The sequence below is a fragment of the Leopardus geoffroyi genome, chromosome B4 (genome assembly GCF_018350155.1).
Source record: "Leopardus geoffroyi isolate Oge1 chromosome B4, O.geoffroyi_Oge1_pat1.0, whole genome shotgun sequence".
Taxonomy (NCBI): Eukaryota; Metazoa; Chordata; class Mammalia; order Carnivora; family Felidae; genus Leopardus; species Leopardus geoffroyi.
In genome coordinates, this window is record NC_059341.1 from 88,570,128 (window position 1) to 88,595,045 (window position 24,918).

General features: G+C 36.9%; 1 protein-coding gene across 6 annotated transcripts in view; it reads left to right on the top strand.

The window, feature by feature from the left end:
• Positions 1-15,250: 15,250 nt before the first annotated feature.
• Positions 15,251-24,918, top strand: part of USP15 (ubiquitin specific peptidase 15) — a 118,903-nt gene continuing 109,235 nt past the window's right edge. For 3 of the 6 annotated variants that reach the window (XR_006709440.1, XR_006709441.1, XM_045466174.1), the window contains exon 1: positions 15,252-15,417. Coding sequence is in view for 4 of the 6 variants with exons in the window: in XM_045466174.1 (XP_045322130.1) it covers positions 15,329-15,417 (89 nt within the window). In the remaining 2 variants the exon portion in view is untranslated. Of the gene's footprint in view, positions 15,418-24,918 lie in introns of all 6 variants that reach the window. The other 3 variants (XM_045466168.1, XM_045466170.1, XM_045466169.1) reach the window with 2 other exon arrangements.

Below are 24,918 nucleotides of genomic sequence, written 5' to 3' on the forward strand. Positions count from 1 at the left end.
GGAGCCTACTTCAGATTCTGTATCTCCCCCTCTCTCTGTCCTTCCCTGCTCATGCTCTTGCTCTCTCTCACTCTCTCTCTCTCTCTCACACACACACACTCTCTCTCTCAAAAATAAAATAAACATTAAAAAATATTTTTAAAAATATTACTTAGGGCCTGGGGGGTTGGCTTTAATTATTTTATTTTCTCTTATTTTTGTTTTGCTTTGTTTTCTTTCAAGTTTTTATTTAAATTCCAGTTAGCTAACATATAGTGTAATATCAGTTTCTGGAGTAGAATTTAGTGATTCATTACCCACATACAACACCCATTGCTCATCACAAGTGCCCTCCTTAATACTCATCACCCATTTAACCCATCCCTTCTGCCCATCTCCTTTCCAGCAACCCTCAGTTTGTTCCCTATAGTTTAGAGTCTGCTTCACGGTTTGCTTGTCACTTCCCCACCCCCACCCCCATGTTCATCTACCTCAATATTACTTTGGAATTCTGTATCTGAGGAATTTTATCTAAGAGCATACTAGCATGTCCTATGTGGTTGACTTGGGACTCAAAGTGAGTATTAGGTATTCAGAAATATTTGTTGATTGAATTAGTGAATGAATAAATGTTTCTTTTTTGTATGTAATATAGGTGTTATGTAAAAGCAAATCAGTATGGTGGGGTGAAAGTGCACTGAAATAGTAGAAAATGTAGATTCTATTGCTCTGCATGTAATGCCTTTATGATTAGAGGAGGACACTTACCCTCTCTGCACCCCATTTTCCTCATACATAAGGCAAAAATATCTTTACACTTTACAAAGTTACAGTTGGAATAAAATCAGATGAATATACACGAAAGCATTTTGAAAATCATAAACTACTTACTATGCTGTTAAAAAATATTATTTGCACTGAAATAAGAAAACATGAAAATGAGACCCTCTTACAGCAAAGACTTTTCCTTTAAGGTTAAGCTATGGTAACAAAGTGACCCAAAAGTACAGTATCTTAAGCAAGATAGAAATTTCTCTCTCACCTAGAAGTCGATACAGACAGTCCAAGGCTGATATAATGGCTCAATGATGGAGTACCAGACTCTGTATCTTTTTGCTCTGCCATCCTCAATAGATGGCTTCCAATATGTGGGGAAAGGTGGTAACTCTAGCTCCCGCTAACGTCTCTGATTTTCAGCCAGCAGAAAGGAAGAAAGGAAAGGGGGGAGTGATAAACAAGACCCTTTCTTGAAAGAGCATATATGAGGGGCGCCTGGGTGGCGCAGTCGGTTAAGTGTCCGACTTCAGCCAGGTCACGATCTCCCGGTCTGTGAGTTCGAGCCCCGCGTCGGGCTCTGGGCTGATGGCTCAGGGCCTGGAGCCTGTTTCCGATTCTGTGTCTCCCTCTCCCTCTGCCCCTCCCCTGTTCATGCTCTGTCTCTCTCTGTCCCCAAAAAAATAAATAAACGTTGAAAAAAAAAATTAAAAGAAAAAAAAAAAGAAAGCATATATGAGAAGTTTCACACATCACTTGTGCTCATGTCCCATTGAACACAACCTAGAATATAACACATGTATTTGCAAGGGAGACTTAAAGCCCATGATGTGATCACATGTTCATAAATTGGAAGACAATATCGTTAACATGATAATCCCCAAATTGATCTGCAGATTCCGAGCAATATTTATCAAAATCCCAACTGACTTCTCTATAAGAATTGAAAAGTGAATCCTACTATCCATAGGGAATTTCAAGGGACTCAGAATAACCACAGAAATGTTGAGAGAGAAGAACAAAGTTGGTGGACTCACACTTCTTAATTTCACAACTTTTTACAGAGCTATATTAATCAAGGCAATGTGTTACTGCCATAAGGATAGACATAGAGATGAATGGAATAGAATTGAGCCTTCACAGTTATGGTCAGTTAGAAAAAGGGTTCCAAGACAGTTAAAAGGGGGAAAGAATAATAGTTATAACAAATGGCGATAGGACAATTAGATATCCACATGTAAAAGAACTAAATTGGGGGGGCACCTGGGCGGCTCAGTCAGTTAAGCGGCTGACTTCAGCTCAGGTCATGATCTCATGGCTCGGCTCATGGGTTCAAGCCCCATGTCGGGCTCTGTGCTGACAGCTCAGAGCCAGGATCCTGCTTCAGATTCTGTGTCTCCGTCTCTCTCTGCCCCTCCCCTGCTTGTGCTCTCTCTCTCTTTCTCTCTCTCTCTCAAAAATAAATAAGTAAATTTTTTAAAAATTTAAAAAAGAACTAAATTGGACCCTTTCCTCATACCACATACAAAAAGTAACTTAAAATGGATCCAGAGACTAAATGTAAGTTCACAAACTATAAAAATCTAAGAATAAAAAAAAGGTGTAAGTCTTTAGGACATTGGATTAAGCAACAATTTCTTAGAACACCAAAAGGATAAGAAACAAAAGAAAAAAAAAAAGAGAAAAAACAGATAAAACTTAACATGACAAAAATCAAAACTCTTTTGCTTCAAAGGAACCAACAAAAAAAGTGAAAAGATAACCGATGGGAGAAATTTGAGGGAAATTATCTATCCAATAAAGGTCTAGTATGTATAATATTTAAAGAACACTTACAACTCCATAATAAAAAGTCAAATTACCTGACTAAAAAATGGGCAAAGGATCGATCTGGATAGATATTTCTCCAAAGACGATATACAAATGACCAATAAGCAAATGAAAAGATTCTCCACATCATTAGCCATTAAAGAAATAGAAATCAAGGGGCACCTGGGTGGCTCAGTCAGTTAAGCCTCCAACTCTTGATTTCGACTCCAGTCATGATCTCAAGGTTCGTGAGTTCTAGCCCCACATGGAGCTCTGCCTCACAGCATGGAGCCTGCTTGGGATTCTCTTCTCCCTCTCTCTGCCCCTCCTTTGCTTGTGTTCTCTCTCTCTCAAAAATAAATAAATAGAAATCAAAACCCAAGTAAGATAACACCTCACACCCACTAGGGTGTCAATAACAAAAAAAGACACATAATAACAAGTATTGCTGAGGATGTGCAGAAATTGGATTACTAGTAGCAAATGTAAAATGATGCAGCCACTTTGGAAAACAGTCTGACTTTCTTTAAATGCTGAGTGGCCATTTGACCCAGCAATCCCACTTTTAGGTACTTACCCAAAAAAAATGAAAACGTACATTCACACCAATACTTATATGTGAATGTTCATAGCAGCATTATTCATGGTAGTCCAAAAAAGGAAATCCAATTGTCCATCAACTATGAATGGATAAATTAATGTGTATATCCATACAATGGAATATTATTCAGCAATAAAATAGTGAACTACCAATACATGCTACAACATAGATAAACCTTGAAAACATTATGCTAAATCGAAGAGGCCAGTCACAAAGGTACACATATTGTTTGGTTTTATGAGAAGTGTCCAGAATAAGCAAATCTATAAACACAGAAAATAGATTCGTGGATGCTTAGGGCTGAAGGATGAGGAGTTGAAGTGACAGCTAAAGGATATGGGGTTTCGGCAGAAGGTAATGACAATATTTTAAAATTGATTTGGTGTTAGATGTACAACTCTGTGAATATACTAAAAACTATTGCATTGTACTTTAAATGGGTCCAATGTATAGCATGGGAATTATGTGTCAGTGTTTTAAAGAAAAAAAAATCCATAGTTTCTTTGTGTGGCCATGTGTTCAGTTGAAACTTCTATTGCTATGGAAGAAAAGCAGAATATATATGTGTATACTAGGGGACAGTAAGCAATCTCTGACATAGGGAGTATTGTGACTTTTGGCATTGTTGGTAAGTTTCCAATTTAGTGTCGAGTCATATTATATTAGGAATGCCCAGCAAAGGAGCGGCGCCTGGGTGGCTCAGTCAGTTGAGCGTCTGACTTCGGCTCAGGTCATGATCTCAGGGTCAGTGAGTTCAAGCCCTGCATTGGATTCTGTTTCCCTTGCTCTCTGCCCCTCCTCCACTCACACTCTGTTCTCTCCGTCTCTCAAAAATAAATGAACTTGAAAAAAAAATTTAAGAATCCCCAGCACCAACACAGTGATTTATTGAATTATTGTGATACTACAGCAAGGGGATTGAAGTAAGCAGTTATTTGGATGCTAGTCCTGGCTCTACATTCACTAGCTTTATTATCTTGATAAGTCACAATCTCTCTCACTAAAAAGGTAAAAATTAAACCAGATGATTGCTACAGGTCCATTAAGTTCTAAGATCATTTGGTTCCAACTGTACAAATTGACCTTTTCACAGATTGTTTCCTCCCCATGTGTCATTTCGAGGCACGCACTTGTTTAGAGTGTTCCCTTGAGTGACCTTCATGTATATCGCCCACTTTAAATAGTTTAAATAATATTTACTTCTCATTTCAAATAGTTGATCTTGAATTTTCTTTGTCCTTTCCAAGTTTGTATTTTACTATTTGAGGTACTAGTGTACCTCAAGTTTTTGCCTCAATATTTATTATAGATTCCTAGGGCTGAATTTGACATCAGGGTAACAAATCCAAAGGACTGACTTTATTCTTTTTTAATTTTTTAAAGTTGCTTTATTTATTTTGAGAGAGACAGAGAGAGAGTACAAGCAGGGGAGGGGTGGGGGGACAAAAGATCTGGACAGTGCTGATCTGCGCTAAGAGCAGAGAGCTCAACGTGGGGCTTGAACTCGTGAGCTGTGAGATCATGGTGAAGTCAGATGCTTAAGCCACTGAGCCACCCAGGTGCCCCCAAAGTCCTGACGTTAAACAGGGAAACACTCAACTACAGTTTTAAATATCATTAATAAAGGAGATTCCCCAAATTATTCAGCAGTAATTTCTAAATAAGAAATCTGTTGTAATTAACACAAATCCTTCAATTCCATCTGTTTCCAATTAAGGAAAGTACATCTCTAAATAATATTTTTCTAGATGTTTTGCTCCTAAACTTAATTATATTTAATTATTCTTATTTTAAAAGCCATGTTTACATTGTCATCGTCTCTGTGTGTTATCTAATAACTGGTTTTTTATTCAAGACTCCTTTGGTTCTCATTTTATGTTCCTTCTTACCTGTTAAAATAGGAGAGTCCGAAGGAAGGAGTTAGTTCCATAAACCAAGACATAGGAACGTTCAGTACTTTTTAGGGAAGTCATGTTCCCTAAACTGCTCCTAAGTATGCTGTACTCAGGAGAAGAGAAATGGGCCCAGGAAGAAAAGATCACTTAAGCTCATTTTGAGGTAGGGTGGGTAGGATAGGGGTGGGGTATCCACTGCCACAATATAAAATGGAGAATGTTTAGCAATAAAAAGAATAATTGCTCATTTTTCATTTTTGTTGCACTCTTTTTCTGTAGAAATCAAGTACTAAAGTACTAAAGAATGTGTCATTTTTACATATCCCCTACATGATTCCTAGGTCAAGAAGAATCTAAAGTTTTGGGATGACAGCAGCCTATAGAAAAGTCTCTTTTCAGTGCTTCCAGAATGAAATCACCTTTTAATAATAAGAGTTTCTACTGTGGTAATCCTTATGCAGTAACAAAGACTATGATCCTTAAAAATGTAAAGCTACCAAGGTTTTGGTACAGAATCTGTAACTTATTACGCATTTAAATTGTCATAGAGAAAAATGTGTGGTTCACTATACAAGTATTTCATTCCCTCTGCTAAAAATGATCTCTAATTATAAATATCTATGTGGTATAGTATATTTGTATTATGTTTATATTTAACTATTTATGGCCTAAATCTTAAGTTAGGTCTTTTTATACAGTACTTCTCTTTTACTATAAAAACTAATTACTTTTACATTTTTACTGAAAATATTTGTCACCAACTGAATACACAATTCTTAACAGTTTATTGTGTTTTAACTGATAGGGACTATACATGGTTAATGTAGAGACATCAAATAGAAGAAATTATTGAATATTAAATCAGTCCACTGAGATAAGCCAACATCTTTATTGAAAATATATTTTAAAAAAGAAAAAAATCCTATTTGAAACGATAACAGTTACAGTATGTGAGTTATACTAGAGCTGTTCATTTAATTTACTGAGATTAAATAATCCTAGAGGGCTAGGGAGAGATCATTCTATCAAGAATGAACAATCCAGCCCCGCAGCTACGATATAATTTCACTCTTGTCACAGGCCATTGCCTGAATCTGGGCAAAATTAATTGAAGAAGCCAACTTATCTCCTTAGACTAATGCTTCCCAAACTTTGGAAGGCACAAGAATCACCAGTGAACTTGTTAAAATGCAGAATTCTAAACTTTATCTACCAGAGATTCTGATTCAGCTCTGGAGTTGAGCCGAATAATCCGTATATTAAAATGCACCTCAACTCTTTGTGACACAGCTTATCTAGAGATTCCATTTTTAGAAACACTACCTTAGAAACACTACCTTAGGCTAAGATGATTTCCTTTTTTAACCCTCCAGCCGTTAACAGTCCATTGGATAAGTGATACCTCTAGGCAGCCAAAAGGAAGAGAAAATTCCAACTGAGTTCCATCATACTTTTCTTAAGTTCAGATGAAGAGTAGCATTCTCTTGCTAGATAGATACACTGCTTCCTAATTTAAGAGTTCTCTTTTTTGAGGCAAAGAGCACTAGAATTTAATTTGGGGTGCCCAAGTCTATTCTTAATCAGAGAATACTATTTCTCTAGCTTTTAAGGAAATATCTTAAAAAATTCCTCAATTGATTTTATCATAAATTTTCTTGAATGTCATGATAGCAAATATGTAATAGACTCAACATTGGTAAAAATTTCCTTCCTACAGTTTCCCATTGAAGAATCTTTCTGCATTTTTAAAAATTGACTTATTCTCTTTAACGTAGTTTTAAACTTCTTTCAAACTTGGAAAAAATGTTCACATCTTTATAAAATTTTATTGTTTTCTGAATTAATTTGCACAACATGAAAATAGAAAGCTAGAAAATGCAAACCTTTTTAACAGTAGAAGCATTTGGGGGGAAATTATTTTAGAAGGCTGACAGTTCTGAAGTTTTAATTTTCTAATTTCCTTTAATTTACTTCAAGAGAAAAAAGTTTGAAATTCATTTTTCTCTGAAAAGGCTGAAAACTCACGGTACAATGCCATTTACATGAGCCATTGAAAAGCAGTTACAGGATATAGAGTCTAAAGGGCATTACTTAAAAGCACTCAGCCCTTGCCCTACTAAAAGCAGGGTTTTTGTCTTCTTACCTTGATCTACTTCTATTTCCTTTTAACCACTTTAAGTAGTCAGTAGAGCTGAGGGTTACTGTTAGTTTTAACCTGCCCACAAAGACGTTTCATTCAGTAAGTACTTACAAGGGAACTACTGTCCACACAAGGTTTTATAAATGCCTGAGGACACAGGAAGAAAGGGAGGGAGCAACTGAGGGAGAGAGAGGAGAAAGGAAGTAAGGGAGGAAGGGGGAAGGAAAGGAGGGAGGGAGGAAAGAAGGAAGGAAGGAAAGAAGGGAGGAAGGAAGCAAACTTTTGGCTATATGTATTGATTTGTAGTTTGGCTAGTAGTCATAAGTACTATCTAGCTCTATATATACTTACAGCTCTATTTCTCATAAGTCAGCTTGACTCAATTTCCTCTGATTGTAATCATGACGTTGGCTAACAGCTGCTTTAGCTTCCCTGAACTGATTCAGTCTCTATTAGTAAGTCTGGATAGCATTTCTTTTGCATAGTCAATAATTATTCCACTGCAACATGTCTAGAAGCTGTTTGAGGATCTACTATTTTCTATCCTTGGCTGATATCTGGCCAGTTGAAGTGTAATCCGCACATTTATAAGCTCCAGGTCCTCACCTTTGATGGGTATTTATTATAATTTGATGTTACGAATTTGGTGACATTACCTGAAGAGTTAAAATAATCTCATAATTGCTGACGACTTTGGTATGGCTATTATTTTATGTATTGTATCAGTTTTATTATTATTTTTAAATGCTTTTTTATTTTGAGGGGGGTGGGAGGGGAAGAGAGCTAGGAAGGAGAGAATCCCAAGCAGGCTCCCCACTGTCAGGGTAGAGCCCAACGCGGTGCTCAATCTTGTGAATCCCGAGATCATGACCTGAGCCTAAATCAAATGGGCCACTTAACTGAGTGAGCCACCCAGGTGCTCACTGTATTGTATCAGTTTTAGAGCTCATCTCTAAAAATGTCTTCCATACTTTTGTCAACTAGTAGTTCGGATAATATATCTTATCGAGCCCAATTTCTTATAATTGTTATCCAAGACATATCTGTGTACTGCTATAGTAGACAGACAAATTGGTCATTTTGGGTCTAAAATGATTTTGTCTCAACTTCCTTAGGGTAGGCTGTTCTACTACTTTAGTTTTCTATTACTACTATAACAAATTACCATAACTTAGTGATTTGAGACAATATAAATGTATAATCTTATATATTTCTATAGGTTAGAAGTTCAATACAGGTCTCACAGGACTGAAATCAAGGCATTGGCAACACTGTTCCTTTTTGGAGGGTTTAGAAGAGAATTCATCCATTTCTAGAAGCCATTCACATTCCTTAGCTCATGGCCCCTTTATTTTATCTTCAAAGCGATTTCTCGGTTGTCATATTTACCTTTGACCGCAGCCAGGAAAGTTTCTCCACTTTTAAAGATTCTTGGGATTATATTAAAGGATAATGTATAATGGATAATGGAAGATAATTTTCCCATCTCAAGGTCCTTAACCTGAATCAAATCTGCAAAGTCCTTTGTGTCATGTAAGGTAACATACTCACAGATCTGGGATCAGGACACTGACATCTTTGGGGAGCCGTTATCCTGCCTTTGGTGTTGTCAGTCCGTGGGTAAGATGACTGTGACACATGTCTTTGATATGTTATGTACCTATTTGTAATTAGAGAACTTCATAACAATAGTAATATTTTTCTGTTATATTGCTTCCAAGTACATTGTTTTATCCTTCAGAATACCTTCACAGAAAAGACTGTGAGTAAAGCTGGAATTTTAATATTATCTTTCTTATCCCTTTAGTGATTAGGTTTCTTTGATACGGGGTACTATTAATTTTAACACAACTGCCTAATCATTTTAATTATTGCATAGCAGCTTTGTGATCTTAATGAACTTGTTTAGACATTTGTCTTACTAGACAAACTGTCCCAGTCAAAGAAGGACAAATATTTCATGTGTAAATGGTACTATACACTGAGCTCTATTAAGAGTTTCACATTCAAGGGGCTTCTGGGTGGCTCAGTCAGTTAAGCACCCGACTTCGGCTCAGGTCATGATCTCGCTGTTACCGAGTTCAAGCGCCATGTCGGGCTCTGTACTGACAGCTCAGAGCCTGAATCCTGTTTCAGATTCTGTGTCTCCCTCTCGCTCTTTGTCCCTCCCCAACTCATGCTCTGTCTCTCTCTCGCTCAAAAATAATAAAATAAACATTAAAAAATTTTTTAAAGTTTCACATTTGTAATTTCATTACCATTTTACTGAATCCTATGAAATAAGTCTATTATTCCCATTTTACAGATGAGGAAACTAAAGTTTTCAGTGTTACAGAACTAGCAAGTGGCAGAGTGGGCCATTCACATATAGGTCTTTCCAATTCCAAAATGTATAATCTTTCCACTCTATTCTATAAACATTTCCATAAACATTAAGTTAAACTGTGTATGGAGGTGTATTACTATTTCCTACACATCTCATGAAAAGGAAAAGTTTTCCTTTCCTCCATACTATAGAAATCATGTCAAACATAGTATATAGTTGCATTCAGCCACTAATAATTTTAGAAATCCATTACTGACATAGTTCGAAAGGGCCTAGACAGAAGTATACTGGCTAGCAACAAAAAGCAATGGTAAATATTTTATAAAATCACTAGACTTGTTTTATCTTCCTCATTGAGGTCTTCTAACAGACCTTTGATAGGGTCTGTAGTGCCCTATTGCTTAGAGATACCTGGAAGACAACATCATGAAAAATGCCTCATTTAATGTTTACATCACTCCTGGAACATAGATGCATTCTTTAAGACCTGCCATTATATTGGGGCGCCTGGGTGGCGCAGTCGGTTAAGCGTCTGACTTCAGCCAGGTCACGATCTCGCGGTCCGTGAGTTCGAGCCCCGCGTCGGGCTCTGGGCTGATGGCTCAGAGCCTGGAGCCTGTTTCCGATTCTGTGTCTCCCTCTCTCTCTGCCCCTCCCCCGTTCATGCTCTGTCTCTCTCTGTCCCCAAAATAAATAAACGTTGAAAAAAAAAAATTAAAAAAAAAAAAAAAGACCTGCCATTATATTGTTCTAAGACTCTTTGTAAGCAGTTTAAATCTTTTTGCTATCTAAGCCAAAATGAAGAGAAGGATTGACCAAATAGAAAATCTGAATAATTCAGTCCTCTCATGGGAGAAAACAAAGATAATCTCTCTGGAATCTATATAGTTACAGAATCAGTAGATCATTACACAACTATCTCCTTCACTTTGGATGTGTAGACTTCCAAAATCCATAAGCATGAAAGAAAACATTTTTAAACTCTTGCACAAAACTGATATAAAGTAAAAACAATCAAGTATATAAAGGTCAATATTTTGTTGTGATTTAACTTGTCTTTTAAGACAAAAAAATCAGCATGTCTAAAATAATTTTGCTTTCTAAAGTTCATTCATTATTATGAAGTTGGGGAAAGGACTCAGAGGCTGTTTAATGTTTCTTTTTTTTTTTTTTTTTCATGAAGTGGTTCTTTATCAACCTTGAAATCTGTCAGTAAATATAAATAACAAAGTATAAAACAGGCAGATTATCCCTACTAGCAACCTTGATTCGATCTATATCACTCTTGCTTGGATAGGATAACCCAATTCTTTCTTGGAATAGTTTCTCACCATGCAAGTACATTTCATTTAAAAATGCCTACAAACCATAGAATGTACTATGTGTATTAAGGATTTTTTGTTGTTGATGATAGAATTCTAGACTGATTAGACTATCTGATTTGTTTATTGATTTCATTCAGTTTAGTTCTATTACCATTCAGTGAGTATCTACTATGGAGTAGACTGACATCAACCTTCAGGGTAGTGTCAGCTTTCAGAGCATTTTGTGTGTGCTTCCAAAAAGAGAATATCAAGCAGCAACTCAGATAATCAAATTCCTAAACTTCATGCTGATGTTAAAATGAGACTTTCCAGATCTTTTAGGGTAGGAGATATAATTTTGTTTTTTCTAATTTTTTTTAATTTAAATAACTTTCATTGGAGCAGACAGTTCATTAGAATTCCCACAACTTCGTACCATCTTACAACAGATTTGCTTCACCCATTTATAGTTACATAGTCTAACCCTTGAAAGCATTTGAGTTTTAGTCCTGGAAGAGTCTAATCACCTTATTTTATAATGAGAAAACTAATGTTTAAAGAGATTAAATGACTTGACCAGGGTTACCCAGCTAATTAGTGGCACTGAGCCAAACTCAAAATTCATGTATACTAGCCCTTTGTACAAGACGGTGTACTCATTTCACTACTTTTTCTTTCTCTTTATCAGGATCTAACGTTTGTCTGAAATAAGGAGACTCTTTTTTTTTTAAGTTTTAAAAACTATAATGGCACTTAACAATTTTTACTCATATCTCAAGTTTCACAACATCATTAACAGATTAAGCACTTTACTACATGCTGTTTTGGTGTTTGCACTACTCCCCCGCCTTTCCACTGCCTTTTAGCTATTTAGAGAGCCAGTAAAGGGAGAAGGGAACTATAAAATTACAAAAGAGAAAAGAATGAAGGGTTTAGAGTGGTGAATAAAATTGGAGGGAAAGGGAGTTATCAGAGGAAATAACTGTAGAGGAAGAACAAGGTAGAAAGAAAAAGTGAAACACTGCTTATTGAAGACTAAAGATAGTAAGACTTGAGAAATAAAGACAGCAAGGTATCAATCACTGTTCTCTTCAGGGATGTGCTCATTCTGGAAGATTCTTCCTTAGGCTCATGTAGACAGCACCAAACAATACTGTGAAGTAGGCAAAACTTGTCCTGGACTTCTCAGTATTTTCTTCCATTCCACTTTATTTAAAAACACAGTGTTTTTTCTTCTCTCTCTGGTGCATCCCAGGCTGAAAACTGGTTCTCACTTGAAACCTCAGGTTTAAACCTCACTCTCTCCCAAAGGTTTACATTTGAAGTCTTATCTCTTAATTGGCGTGTATAAGAAACTCTCTGAAAGGGATCATATAAATATCAGTGAGTAGAGAGGGGAATTATTCAGAAGATCAAGGAACCTTTCCTACAGTATCTCTAATTTCAAAGCCTACTCTGCGTTTATGTAAGGTACACTTGGTTCGAATCAAGCCTCATTTCTTAAGTTCTCAGCATACTCCTCTGCCCTTCTCAAAGCCCTAGGTTAAGGTTTTAGTGGACAAGAAAAGTGCAGAGAGTCTGAAGATGTAATGATAATCACCAAGCAAATAGTACACTCTTACAAAGTTGACTAAGGGAAACATCAAGACACTGATTCCAAATAAGCAATGTAAGTCCTGGCTTATATTCATTTATCTGTATGATTCAAGAGAAAGTTACATTTCTCATCAATTACTACTCATTCAGAAAGGAAGTGGACTTTAACCAATTCAATGTTTATGAATAATATCTTATTTCTCTTCATAATTTAAAATAGAAGCATAAGTAAAACAAGCAGAATTTCCATAAATTAGTAAACTGAGGTGTTAGAAAGTTGACTGCTATAATTAAGATCATCATTTCACAATACATGTAAGTCAACCATCATGCTATACTCCTTAAACTTACACAGTGATACAAGTCAGTTGTTTCTCAATAAAAAGCAGGGTGGGGGGGAGAGATTGTAAAGATGGGTAGAAAAATTAAAACTTACCCAAAACTTCTAGATTTTGGAGCTAGACTGGTTTCAAATTTTAGTTCTGTCAATTGCCTCAATTCCTTCTCTACAGAATGGAAATAATAATAATAATACCTATGTCACAGGGTTGCTATGAGGAATGAGTTAATATTTTAAAGTGCTTAGAACTGGTCTTGGAACTCTACAAGTGCTTATTAAATAAAATACTGTAATTGTTATTTCTTTCCTGCCTCCAAAGGCAACTAATTAGGGCTACAAAATGACCTCATAAATCTGATGTATAATTCAAATTAACATTTAACTTACATATGTATGTTCCAGTTAACTCATTGCCTTGAACATGGTGCAAATGGAAAGATTATTTTACTTTGCTGCATGGTTATAGGCTTCAATATTTCAAATATGCATTTTCTTTGAAAGAAAACTGAACAGTGTGCATGAGGCATCACTTCTCAATTATGCTATGTTTATAAAATACCGTTCATGCTGTCTCTGTCTCTCAAAAATAAATAAATAATAAAAATAATAATCAATGGAAGCTATGTTTATACAATGATAGCATGGTTTTGATTTCAAAGTCTGTGAAATTTTTTTCAACAGCTTTATTGAGATATAATTTATATACTACACAATTCATCCTGTCACTGGTAAACATTAGTGTTTACTGATTAGCTATTATGTCCCAGGCAATAAAAATGTTCCATTGAATCTTCATAAAAATCCTTTAAGATAGGTATTATTATTCCTAATTTTATGATTAAATGAAAAGTTGAGTACTTTGGAGCTAGAGGTTGAGGTGAGGTTTTAACTCCTATTCATGACTCCAATATTCCTATATCATGCTGCCTCCCCTTGGAAAATTACTTTGTTGTCTTTTAGGGGTTGGCGGAGAGGGGGGAAATGTGACCCTTTGATGGTACTCATGGGTAGGGAAACTTTTTTTTAACCTTCATAAAGAAAGTCAAATAATATAAGAAATAGCAGTAACTGGAAGCTTCAAAGTCTGAAGACTCTCAAATCAAGGATGCCATGATAATGCAAAATAGTATTATGAAGAAAATAAGCAATCATAATGCTGATACACACACATCATAATGCCAGTATACACTACGTTAATTTGGAAGGGCTCAGTACTTCTTATGAGCAAAACTGCATTCATCTTTATTATATTCCCACCAAATGAGTTAGGGTAGACATTAAGACTGGGAACGGCGAGATCATGCAGGAATTCTTATTCATCTTCTAGACTTTTCAGATCATTTACATTATCCTAAAGTCAAATTTCTGGACCTCATGCTTGGAAACACTCAAGCAGTTTTGCCACAATTCATTTGAAACAAATATTTAGGTGGTTCTTACATGTTAGGTAGCACTATGCTAGCCACTAGGTGTTCAGAGGCTTAAAATACACACACACACACACACACACACACACACACACACACACACACACGAACCCAGTGCAGCTCAGTTTATATTTCAGGTCGGGATTTCAAAAAAAGAGGTAATCAGTGTGCTCTAGTGGACAGATAGCACATGGGCCTTGGAACCTGGGTTATGAACTTACCTCTCCACTTACCGTGTGACCTTGGCATTTGATTTTTGATACTCGATTTCCCCATTTGTAACATAATTGGCTATAATTAAAGCTGCTATTACTACATATTTCAGATATACACACATTGGGAAGGTGTGGTCAAGAAAATGTTACTTTATAACATCGGAGATACAGGCTTTCTTGCACGTTTTCTTCCTCTGTAGTATCTGGCATTATTAGATACATATTTCACACCCTGTTCACCGAGGAATCGGAACATGTTTTTCACTGCAGTTTGGCGTCTGGGTGTGCCTGGGGAGGCGTCACAAAGAGCCTATAAAAGGTTTCCACCTACAACAGGAGTAGGAAGGCAGGAAGGAGTCCAAGAAGGGCATCGAGGCCAAGTGTTCGGTTTCGGATTGCTCTTTGTTTGGGCCAAACTTCACCGAGCTTAGGTTCTGCGACTAGCAATCTAAAGACTGGTGTCTCAGAGTGATTAAAATTCTCTGCCTGCCGTATCTTAGCCGTCCCCACGCCCCCCGCCCCACCCCACCCTCCAGCGTGATTGAATGCGCAAATAAGGGTTTTCAGCCGTCTGTGAGAAAAAGGGAGGGGAAGGCAGAAGTCGAGGATGGACGGGGCGGTGGCACCGCTCTAGAGACAGAGGACCCAGGGTCCCACAGACAAGACATAAAACCTGGCGGTCCCGGGCCACAAGAGGCCAAGACGAGATGCTGAACGGGCGGGGGCCGATGGGGGGCAGCAGACCACGGCGGCGCACTCGGTCCGCCCCCGGGACCAACTCTTGTCCCGAGGTGCCTCCCCCCATTACGTCTCTTTTGGTTTCGACCTGCCGACTGGGCGGGGCCGCGGGACGCCATTCCCACAATGCTCTGGGGCGTGCCGCCGCCGTCGCTGCCGCCTCCGCTACCGCTAGTGGAAGAAGATGGCGGAAGGCGGAGCGGCGGATCTGGACATCCAGCGGTCTGACATCGCGACGCTGCTCAAAACCTCCCTCCGGAAAGGGGACACCTGGTGAGAGAAAGGCGTTGAGGTGGCCGTGGTTGCGGAAGGATGGGGGAGAACTGGGCGGCAACTGCGGGCCGGTGTCTCTCGCTAGTGACAGGTGCGGGCAGGTCCGGCGGCCGCCGCGCTGGGCAGCAAGAATTGGGCTGCTCCCGAAATGCTGGGGCAAAGATTGGACCCGAGATGAGGGCCAGGGTTCGTGGCTTGTCGGGGCGCGCTGAGAGGTGTGCGAGGAGCGGCGACGGCGACTCACTCAGTTCTTTTCCTTTCCGTCCTCCTTCCTTCCGTAGTGCCGCTCCCACCTCAGGCCTTCCCGAATGATAGGTTACAGTCCTTCGGCGTAAGTCTCCGAATTTTTGACAGGTCCAGGTCCCGCGGCTGATCAAGAGCTCACCCTCTTTCCTCCTCCAGTCGTTTCCTTTTCCCGGCATTGTCGGCATTCAAGTTCCTCGTTATTCTGTTGCTCGTATTCTTCCGGGAGGCGGGCTGCAGGATGTTTGCGGTTCCTACTACACAGGTGGCATGTGTCAGGGCGCCACTTAAGAGAAAGAAACCCTAGTTTCCAGGTCCTTGTCAAAAGGAGGGATAGGAGTACAGATCCTTAGGCTAATGAGGAGTACCACGTGGTCTTGTGCTTTCGGGGAGGCTCGGTGGAAACCGGCAGCATTTCTCTTAGAAGCGCAGCCCTCTCCTCGTTTGAAGGATAACGCAGGCCTGCAAAAAGTAGATAAGTCCACTTGAGGCTTAAGTCGCTTGCTAATAGTCAGACTTATGAAATACCAAAGGATATCCTTAAAACAACTGAAGGAAGTGTGTATACATTCTAATACTTGTCGGCCATTGCAAGTGGCGTTCAGAATAACTTAGATACGGGAATGTGTAGCGTGAAGAGCAAGTGCTCTGTTTATTAAGAAGGATGATGTTCCCCTTCACAGTGGTAACCATTATTTTCGTGTCCCATTGTCACCATATCGCTGGTATATAGAGTGTTTTTTCACCTCCTCTATGACTTACTGGAAGGAACATAAGATTTAGACCTAGTTAGGTCACTGTTTTCACCACTTAACCTGCGGTGTGACTTTGAGGAAAGTTAATTTAAATCGTTGTACCTCAGTATCTTCATCTATGAAAAATGGGCAATAATAATGTCATTATGGGGTTTTTGTCCTGATTCAATGAAATGCTCTGAAATATTATGTTTATGCGATAGCATTAAATTTTAGTTACTTTCTTGTCACCGCCATTTACTTCTAATAAAATGCTGTAGTATTAGGACATTTTCAAGTTAAGCTAGTAGATGGCAGTCTTCGGACTTGAATTTTAGTACTTTGATCTAAGTCTTGGTACTGTTTTCCTACTTTGTGAGGCTACATTCTGTGCTTATATGATAAAAATCCCTGAGGGTGTAAACATACACTTGTTGCAGTACAACAGAAAGTATGCTCTTTGGATGATTTAATCGTCATTATTGTTCATATTGGAGTGCTTGTAGCATGTTTATTCTCGTGTGGAAGTTGGGTATTTCCTGAGACACAAGTTTACCTTAGTCTGTGGATTATTGAAGGTAATTCTTGCTTCCTACGCTTAAAAATTCTTGATTCACCTAGCCAATTACCACCTCATAGGAAGATAAATGTGGACTTCCATGAAATAGAAATCTAAAATTTAAATATGCCTCTTATTCATGTGGCTATTACTTCTCTTTAATGTGTGTTTTTGGTATACTGAGTAATAATTGGTGGTGTTGACACCATAGGGTGATAGGAACAGTATGTGTATTGTGGGCATTAAACTTTTTAAAGTTTAATGTTTCTCAAATAAAAGTATTTTTGCTTTTTGGCAAAGTTATTACAAAACATTTTAAAGATCTAAAAGAATACGGGAAGTCCAAAATTTGCGTCTTTTCAAAGCTTTCATTTTAAAGAAAAGGAAACTGATGCCGTATTTTTAGGTAACAGCAGAATGTGAAAAATTTTATTCTCAAATTCATTACCCTCCTTAGTTAAAGGGAAAAAGAATGCAGGAACAGGATAGTACTGGGGATTTGCAAAAACCAGTTTGGTTTATATGTAAGGCAGTTAATTTGCAATTAGGTGAAACCTGTCAAAAAAGGAAATAGTTCAGATTCAGTTTGATTCAGACCTTTAAGGAGAATAATTTGGTAAGTACAAATTTGATTATGTACACATAATTACAGAACTGGTAAAGATATTTAATAATTTAGTTGTTACTTGGGCTCATGTTTTTGGGACTCTTTCAAACTTATTTTAAACTTGTTAAAAAGTTATTTCTTTTTAATGTCTTTTTAAAAGATCTTTGGATTAGTCATTTTTGCTTATTGGGACAAATCCAGTCTGGTATTTTATAACTGAAATGGATTATATATAGATGGAACGTTGTCTTCATATATGTGTGGAACCATCTTGGAAAAACTGGGTTAATGAGAAAAAATGGAAGATTTACCATAAGTTTATTCTTAAAAGTTTAATACTAATGTTTGATGTTATGGTCAAGGGAATTAAAATGAATAAATTTCATTAGTTTGTGAGCACTTTTGGATAAGGACGGGTTTCATAGTAGTCTGCTCAGTAACTAACACTTAAGCATGGGTACAGATTTGATTCTGCTTGAAAACTAGAGTTTCTGTTTATTTGTAAATAGTGAATGATTTTTTTAATCTGCAGACTGACTTTCTATAGATGAAAATAAGTTGCACAAGTCTGAAATGAGGAAGAACAAATTTTATAACTTTGATACTAGATTTTATAGTGACAACTCAAAATTGATGCAGAATTATACCTCTTAAAAAAGTGAGGTATAAAAGTGACACTGATCTGCATTAGAAGGAGTAAAGAAGTAGTCTTATAATGCTATTTCTTAATCTGTATTTTAGCTCAAAGGAGATATTCAGAAAACCATGAACAAGGTTGTTAGAATTTAGTAACTATAGAACTAAGGATAAAGAAACTAAAATTGTTTAGATTGAATGAAAGATAACCTTCAAATACTTGGTGGCTTCTCATGACATGGAGAGGAGAGGAAATTTTGTTTAAAGTATGTTACATGTTAAGTATATTAGGGATAAAGGAACCTATTCAAGGGGGATAGGTAGTTAAATAAATGACTTACTAAGACAATTTGTGGGTTATGGACTACTCTCTTTGGAGATATAAGTAAATTAACAGATAACTACATATCATCAAAATCATCACATTATTTCCCCATTTTTATGAAATTTTATTTCTCTACCAGTCGTTTTCACTAATTTTTATGTGTGATTTTAACTTTTATGTACAGTCTATGGTAATGCATAGCTAACTTACAAATATAAATTTTGCGTCATTTTTTTAATTAATTTTTTTTATTTTACTTTAATGAGAGAGAGCATGGGCAAGCCAGGGGAGAGAGGGTAGGAGGGGGAGATAGAGAATCTTTAGCAGGCATGGAGCCTGACTCAGGGCTTGATCCCAGGACACTGGGATCATGACCTGAGCCTAAATTAGGAGTCACCAGCTGAGCCACCCAGGTGTCCCTGTGTGTCACTCTTGTATACACCCTAATAACTATAGTAGGTTTAAGATACTTCAGAGAGTAACTTTAATTTGTATTTGGAGTCATTGCACATGATCTGTATGATACTTTTGTTTAAATACGCTGGCAAGGAGTGGTCCATCAGATCAAGGTTTTCACATTAGGAGACATTCAGTTTTAGAGTTTTCCTTGCATTCCTACTCTTTTTACTTAGAAATCTTTGAGGCTTTATTTTATATGGTCTCTTATGTTTCTGAAACTTTGACACTGACAGAAAATACCTTAAAATGACAAATCAGTTTATAATGTAGAAGAGCACTATTAATCAATGTAACCTCCAGATTGTTTACTAAATGCTTTCTAAAAATTTCTTTTCATTACTATTACTGTAAATGTTAATTTTAGTTGTGCCAAAGTGTTAACCACTAAATTAGGGTACATGTCACATCATTTTCAGGAAATGAAACCAGAAAGCAAAACTGTTTTTTTAGTGTTGGTAAATTGGTGAAAATAAGGGCAGAAATAGTGACATTATTAAAGCATATTTTTTACATTTTGGTTGCTTAAAATCCAGAAAGGGAATTTTTCCTAATTTAAGCTTCTTACAAGTTTTTAAATCACTTCTAAGTTCTTAGTCCAAAATTAATGTACCTTATTTGTCAGGAAGATCCAGAGCTTTTTAGTCAGTGATTTCATTTATCTGTTTAGTGACATTTAGGCTTTTCCCCCAAAATCCTATCCTTTTTGCCCCATTAGCACATGTAAAATATTAAATGTTCTTTTTACAAAATAGTTTTGTGACAAGTATTAATCTTGCTTGTACATAAGTATAATAAGAAATTAGTGTCAGGCCACGATGTATAATATTACATTTTTTAAAAAATTTTTTAATGTTTATTTTCAAAAGAGAGAAAGCACGAGTGGGGGAGGGGCAGAGAGAACCAGAAACAGACTCCAGGCTCTGAGCTGTCCCCACAGATCCCAACACAGGGCTCAAACCCACTAACTGTGAGATCATGACCAGAGCTGAAATCGGTTGCTTAACTGATTGAGCTACCCAGGTGCCCCTATATTACATTTAAAAACCACCTGCTGTACTGTTTTAAGTACTTACATATGTTAACTTGTTTACTCTGCTACAACTCTAGGGCACTAGAATGTGAAAGTGCTGTAGGAATCTTAGGCTCAGAGTATTCACGCAGAGATATATTTGGGATTTGTTTTTTTGTTTGTTTTTTTAAATATAATTTATTGTCAAATTGGCTTATATACAACACCCAGTGCTCATCCCAACAAGTGCCCACCTCAGTGCCCATCACCCACTTTCCCTCTCCCCCACCCCCATCCACCCTCAGTTCTCAGTATTTAAGAGTCTCTTGTGGTTTGCCTTCCTCCCTCTCTGTTTGTAACTATTTTTCCCCCTTTCTTTTCCCCCATGGTCTTTTGTTAAAGTTCTCAAGATCCACATATGAGTAAAAGCATATGATATCCTTCTCTGGCTGACTTATTTCATTCAGCATAATACCTTTCAGTTTGGGATTTCAACCCAAGTGGTCTGGGGCTTTAATTCAGGCCCTAAAATCACTGTACTATACTGCCTTTTATTTTGAAGATGCATTTTAAAATGTCCCACTTTAAAAAGGCAAAAAAAAAAAAAAAATGGACGTGTTTTCTTTTTAAATGGAATCTATTTTATATTTAGTAGCAGAATTCTACCATTTTATTGCCAACTTGTCTTTTCCGACTGTTCAGTTTAGATATGTAGTATTTAGAAAAATTGTAATGTCTTTCTCCTGGAAATTGAAAATTTAATTCATTTAAAGTTTAATGGGTGATTAACTCAGTATGTAGAATAAATGTTATTTTGATCCAGAAGTTTATTTAAAATAAAGAAATTGTACGGGGCGCCTGGGTGGCGCAGTCGGTTAAGCGTCCGACTTCAGCCAGGTCACGATCTCGCGGTCCGTGAGTTCGAGCCCCGCCTCGGGATCTGGGCTGATGGCTCAGAGCCTGGAGCCTGTTTCCGATTCTGTGTCTCCCTCTCTCTCTGCCCCTCCCCTGTTCATGCTCTGTCTCTCTCTGTCCCCAAAATAAATAAACGTTGAAAAAAAAAATTAAAAAAAAAAGAATAAAATAAAGAAATTGAGATGATTTATTGTTGAAACTTTGATTTTAAATTGTTTATCAGTAATTGTAACATTTTATTAGAGGCTGTATGGCTCCTTCTCATACAGTTTTACAGAAATAACACATCAAGCAGACAGGAAGAACTTGTAGGATATTTTTGTTTTAGTTACCTTGCCTGTATTTTAAAAGTGTTGGCTTATAGTGAACCGCAAACACATAAGGATCCCTTTTTGGACTGTGAATCCATAGGAACAGCCCAGCCCAGAAATGCAAATATGAAAGTTTGGTATTTTATGTTCCATGTTTACCAAGTGATTTTGTTTTTCAAAAACAACTCTTCATGAATTTTCAAAGTCAAAAGACTTGAATTAAGACAGTGAAAATATTGATACCTCTTTAACATCTTCCTGAAAACTGATGGTTCAAGTAGCATTACTGCAAAGAGAACAATCAGTTTTGCCATATTAGTCATTAGATATATCCATTTTATTATATGAGTTTAATGTGATTTTTCTATTCCTCACTTTGAGAATCACTTCATTAATAAGCCATGATTATTGATAAAAGTGAATTGAAGCCATCAGACATATTAACAAGGAGATAATGGGAAGGTTAAGAACAACCAATGAAGGTGTTTACTTGCATTATCTGATTTAGTCCTTAAAATAAGGATCAAGAATGTATTTATATTCCTTTCTTATAGGTAAGGAAACTGAGCTCAGAGAAATCAGTTGATTTGCATGTGGTTCACAGGTGGTAATGCCACCACTAGTGAACATTTATTGAATGCTAACTGTGTCGTTCACTGTTGTAAATGCTTTATGCTTAGCGTAAGTTTTCTTATTTACCTCGTTTTATAGATGCTTTGAAGAGTTCAGAGCTGGTTTAAATACCTGGTTTATAATGATTTAAAATACTAGGTATTATCAATATCTCTTTAGTATTAGGAACGTCCTCATGCTGTCACTACTCAAATATATTGCAAATAGTATTTCATTAAATCATTATTCCTCCTTAGCTCCTTTATAGAGTTTTTCAACAGTTACTAAAACAGTTGTTTTTCTTCTTGACTCAGTTCAGTTTGTGCCTTTTATTTTCATTTCCCTAGTTTCCACTGCAATTCATACTCTATATCTTATATTTTTTCCATCAAAGTCATCTCTCCACACTCTTTTCCCATCTATTCTTTAAACAAGGGAAAGGAAGGAGCTCCTTTCAGTTTTATCATCCAGTTTACACAGAAGTCACTACTAAAGAAACATAGAATAAGACTGGTAGTAAGTAACCTCAGTTTTGGATACAGTTTAAATGACATATCTGAAGGCCTAATGAAGAATAACTCCTCAAAAAGAAGAAAAGAAGGTGAGATTTTAATAGGCAGAAAGCCTCTGTATGATTAACCTGTATTTGGTTATGCCTACAACACTTTTTACTACTTCCGTCAGTAAGATTCTGCATGGTTTCTTTATAGCCCTCCCCCTGAAAAGGAGGGTAATGACTACCTTTTCTTCTCCCTGAGGAGGAGAGCTAGCTGTCCCTTCTCTCCTTTTAGTTTTGAGAAGACCCAAATAGTAATGTGATAATTCCTTACTGTTAGGAAAAATCATGTAGCAGAAGCAGCCATAGAAAGGACCTCCTTCGTGAAAGAAGTCAAAGGCTTTCACAAGCAAGTCCAAGAGTGGCTCAGGCTATTCTAAATTTTAGAGAGCCAGTTAAATCAAAACCTGGAGCATTAAAGACCAAATTAATTACCCGAGTCAAAAGAGCATGAAGTTCCTTGAGTAAAATGTTACAAAAAAAAAAGATTAAAAATGATGAGGGTGAAATAATCATAGTAAAAGAAATATGAAGATTTGGGTTGTTTTATATTATTTAACTGTTTAAAAAGATTGACCAAGTTTAACAGTTTAATCACAGGAGATTTATGTTTGATATAGATGGAAAATTTATATTCATAAATTTGAATGGGTTTCAAGCTGTAGAAGCTTAATTCTCTGGAGAAGTACAGCTGAATAGTTACATGTATCATATAGTTATGGTGATGGTTACAAAAATTATCACTCATTTACCGTGGTAAGAGCTTTATACCTGTTCTCATTTTGCAGATAGAGAAACTGAGGTACAGAGTTTTATGTACATAGTCACACTTGGATCAGTGGTAGAGCAAAGATTCCCAAGCTAGATAGTCAACTCGAAAGCCCACATTTTAAACTGAGTGCATGATGCTCATTTAAAACTGAGCCATCTACTCATATTATGGAAGCAGCTTTTTGAAAGAAGAATACTTTGAAGTTTTAAAATCAGGAAGTGATAGCTTTATCATATCAAAATAGCACTTTCATCTGTTTTCCATCTGAGGAACCTGTAGGATATTCTGTGGCTCTCTCCTTGGTTTAGCTTTCTAGTCTCTTAGCAGTCTCATTTCTAACTTAAATAGCTCTGCTTTGGTACTGATGGTGTTTCCCATTTCCTGCAAATTACTTACTGATTTCTGCATCATAGGGCTTTACACATCATTCATATTGTTTCAAGTACATTTTACTAATTCTTGACATTGACTTTCTTCAAAACCTAGCTCAACACCAATTTCTGTAGAATCATCCCTAATAATCCTATCCACATATATGACCCTTCCACTCTTAGAAAGAAAGAAAGAAAGAAAGAGAAAGAAAGAAAAGAAAAGAAAAGAAAAGAAAGAAAAGGGTGCCTTGTTGGCTCAGTCCATTGGGTATCCAACTTTGGCTCTGGTCATGATCTCATGGTTCGTGAGTTCAAGCCCATGTCGGGCTCTCTCCTGGCAGCTCAGAACCTGGAGCATGCTTCCAGTTCTGTGTCTCCCTCTCTCTCAGCCCCTCCACCACTTGGGCTCTCTCTTTCTCAAAAAAAAAAAAAAAAAAAAACGTTTTTTAATAGTAAATAACAGCTTTATTGTGATGTAATTCACATATCATACAGTTTGCCCACTTAAAACTTACATTTTACTGGGTTTCAGTATTCTCTTAGAATTGTGCAACCATTACCTTAATTAGTATTGGAATATCACCCCTCCCCAAATCCTCTGTAACTATTAGCTCCCTTCTTCCCCCCATTTCTCCTCAAATCCCCCTGCTCTAGGCAGCTACTAATGTGCTTTTTGTTCTATAGATTTGCCTATTTTGGATATTTTGGAATCATATATGTGATATTTGTGTCTGGCTTCTTCCATGAAGTATTAGTACTTCATTTCCTTTTATTACTGAATAGTATTCCATCGTATAGATAATATACCACATTGAACTTATTCCTTCATCAGTTGATGAAATTTGAGTTGTTCATATTTTTGACTCTTATGAGTAATCCTGCTGTGAACATTCATGTGCAAGTTTTTGGGTAGATATAACTGATTTCTCTTGAGTATAGACCTAGAAGTGGAATTGCTGGGTGTCTATGTTTAATTTTTGAGGAACTCACAGGCTCTTTTCCAAAGTGGATGCCGCATTTTACATTGCCATCAGCAGTATATGAGGGTTCCGATTTTTCCACATCATTGTCAGCACTTGTTAATGTCTTTTTTTGATTACAGCCATCTTAGTGGATATAAAGTGGTATCTCATTGTAGTTTTGATTTGCATTTTCCTAATGATTAATGATGTTGCACATCTTTTCATATGGATATTGACCATTTGTATACCTTCTTTGGCAAAATGTTTATCTAGATCCTTTGCCCATTTTTAAATTAGATTATTTGTCTTTGTATTACTGAGTTTTGAGAATTTATGTATTATAGATACAAATCCCTCATTAGAGAAATGATTTGCAAAATTTTCTTCCATTCTCTGGGTTTTCTTTTCACTTTCACAATTTTACTTGGCC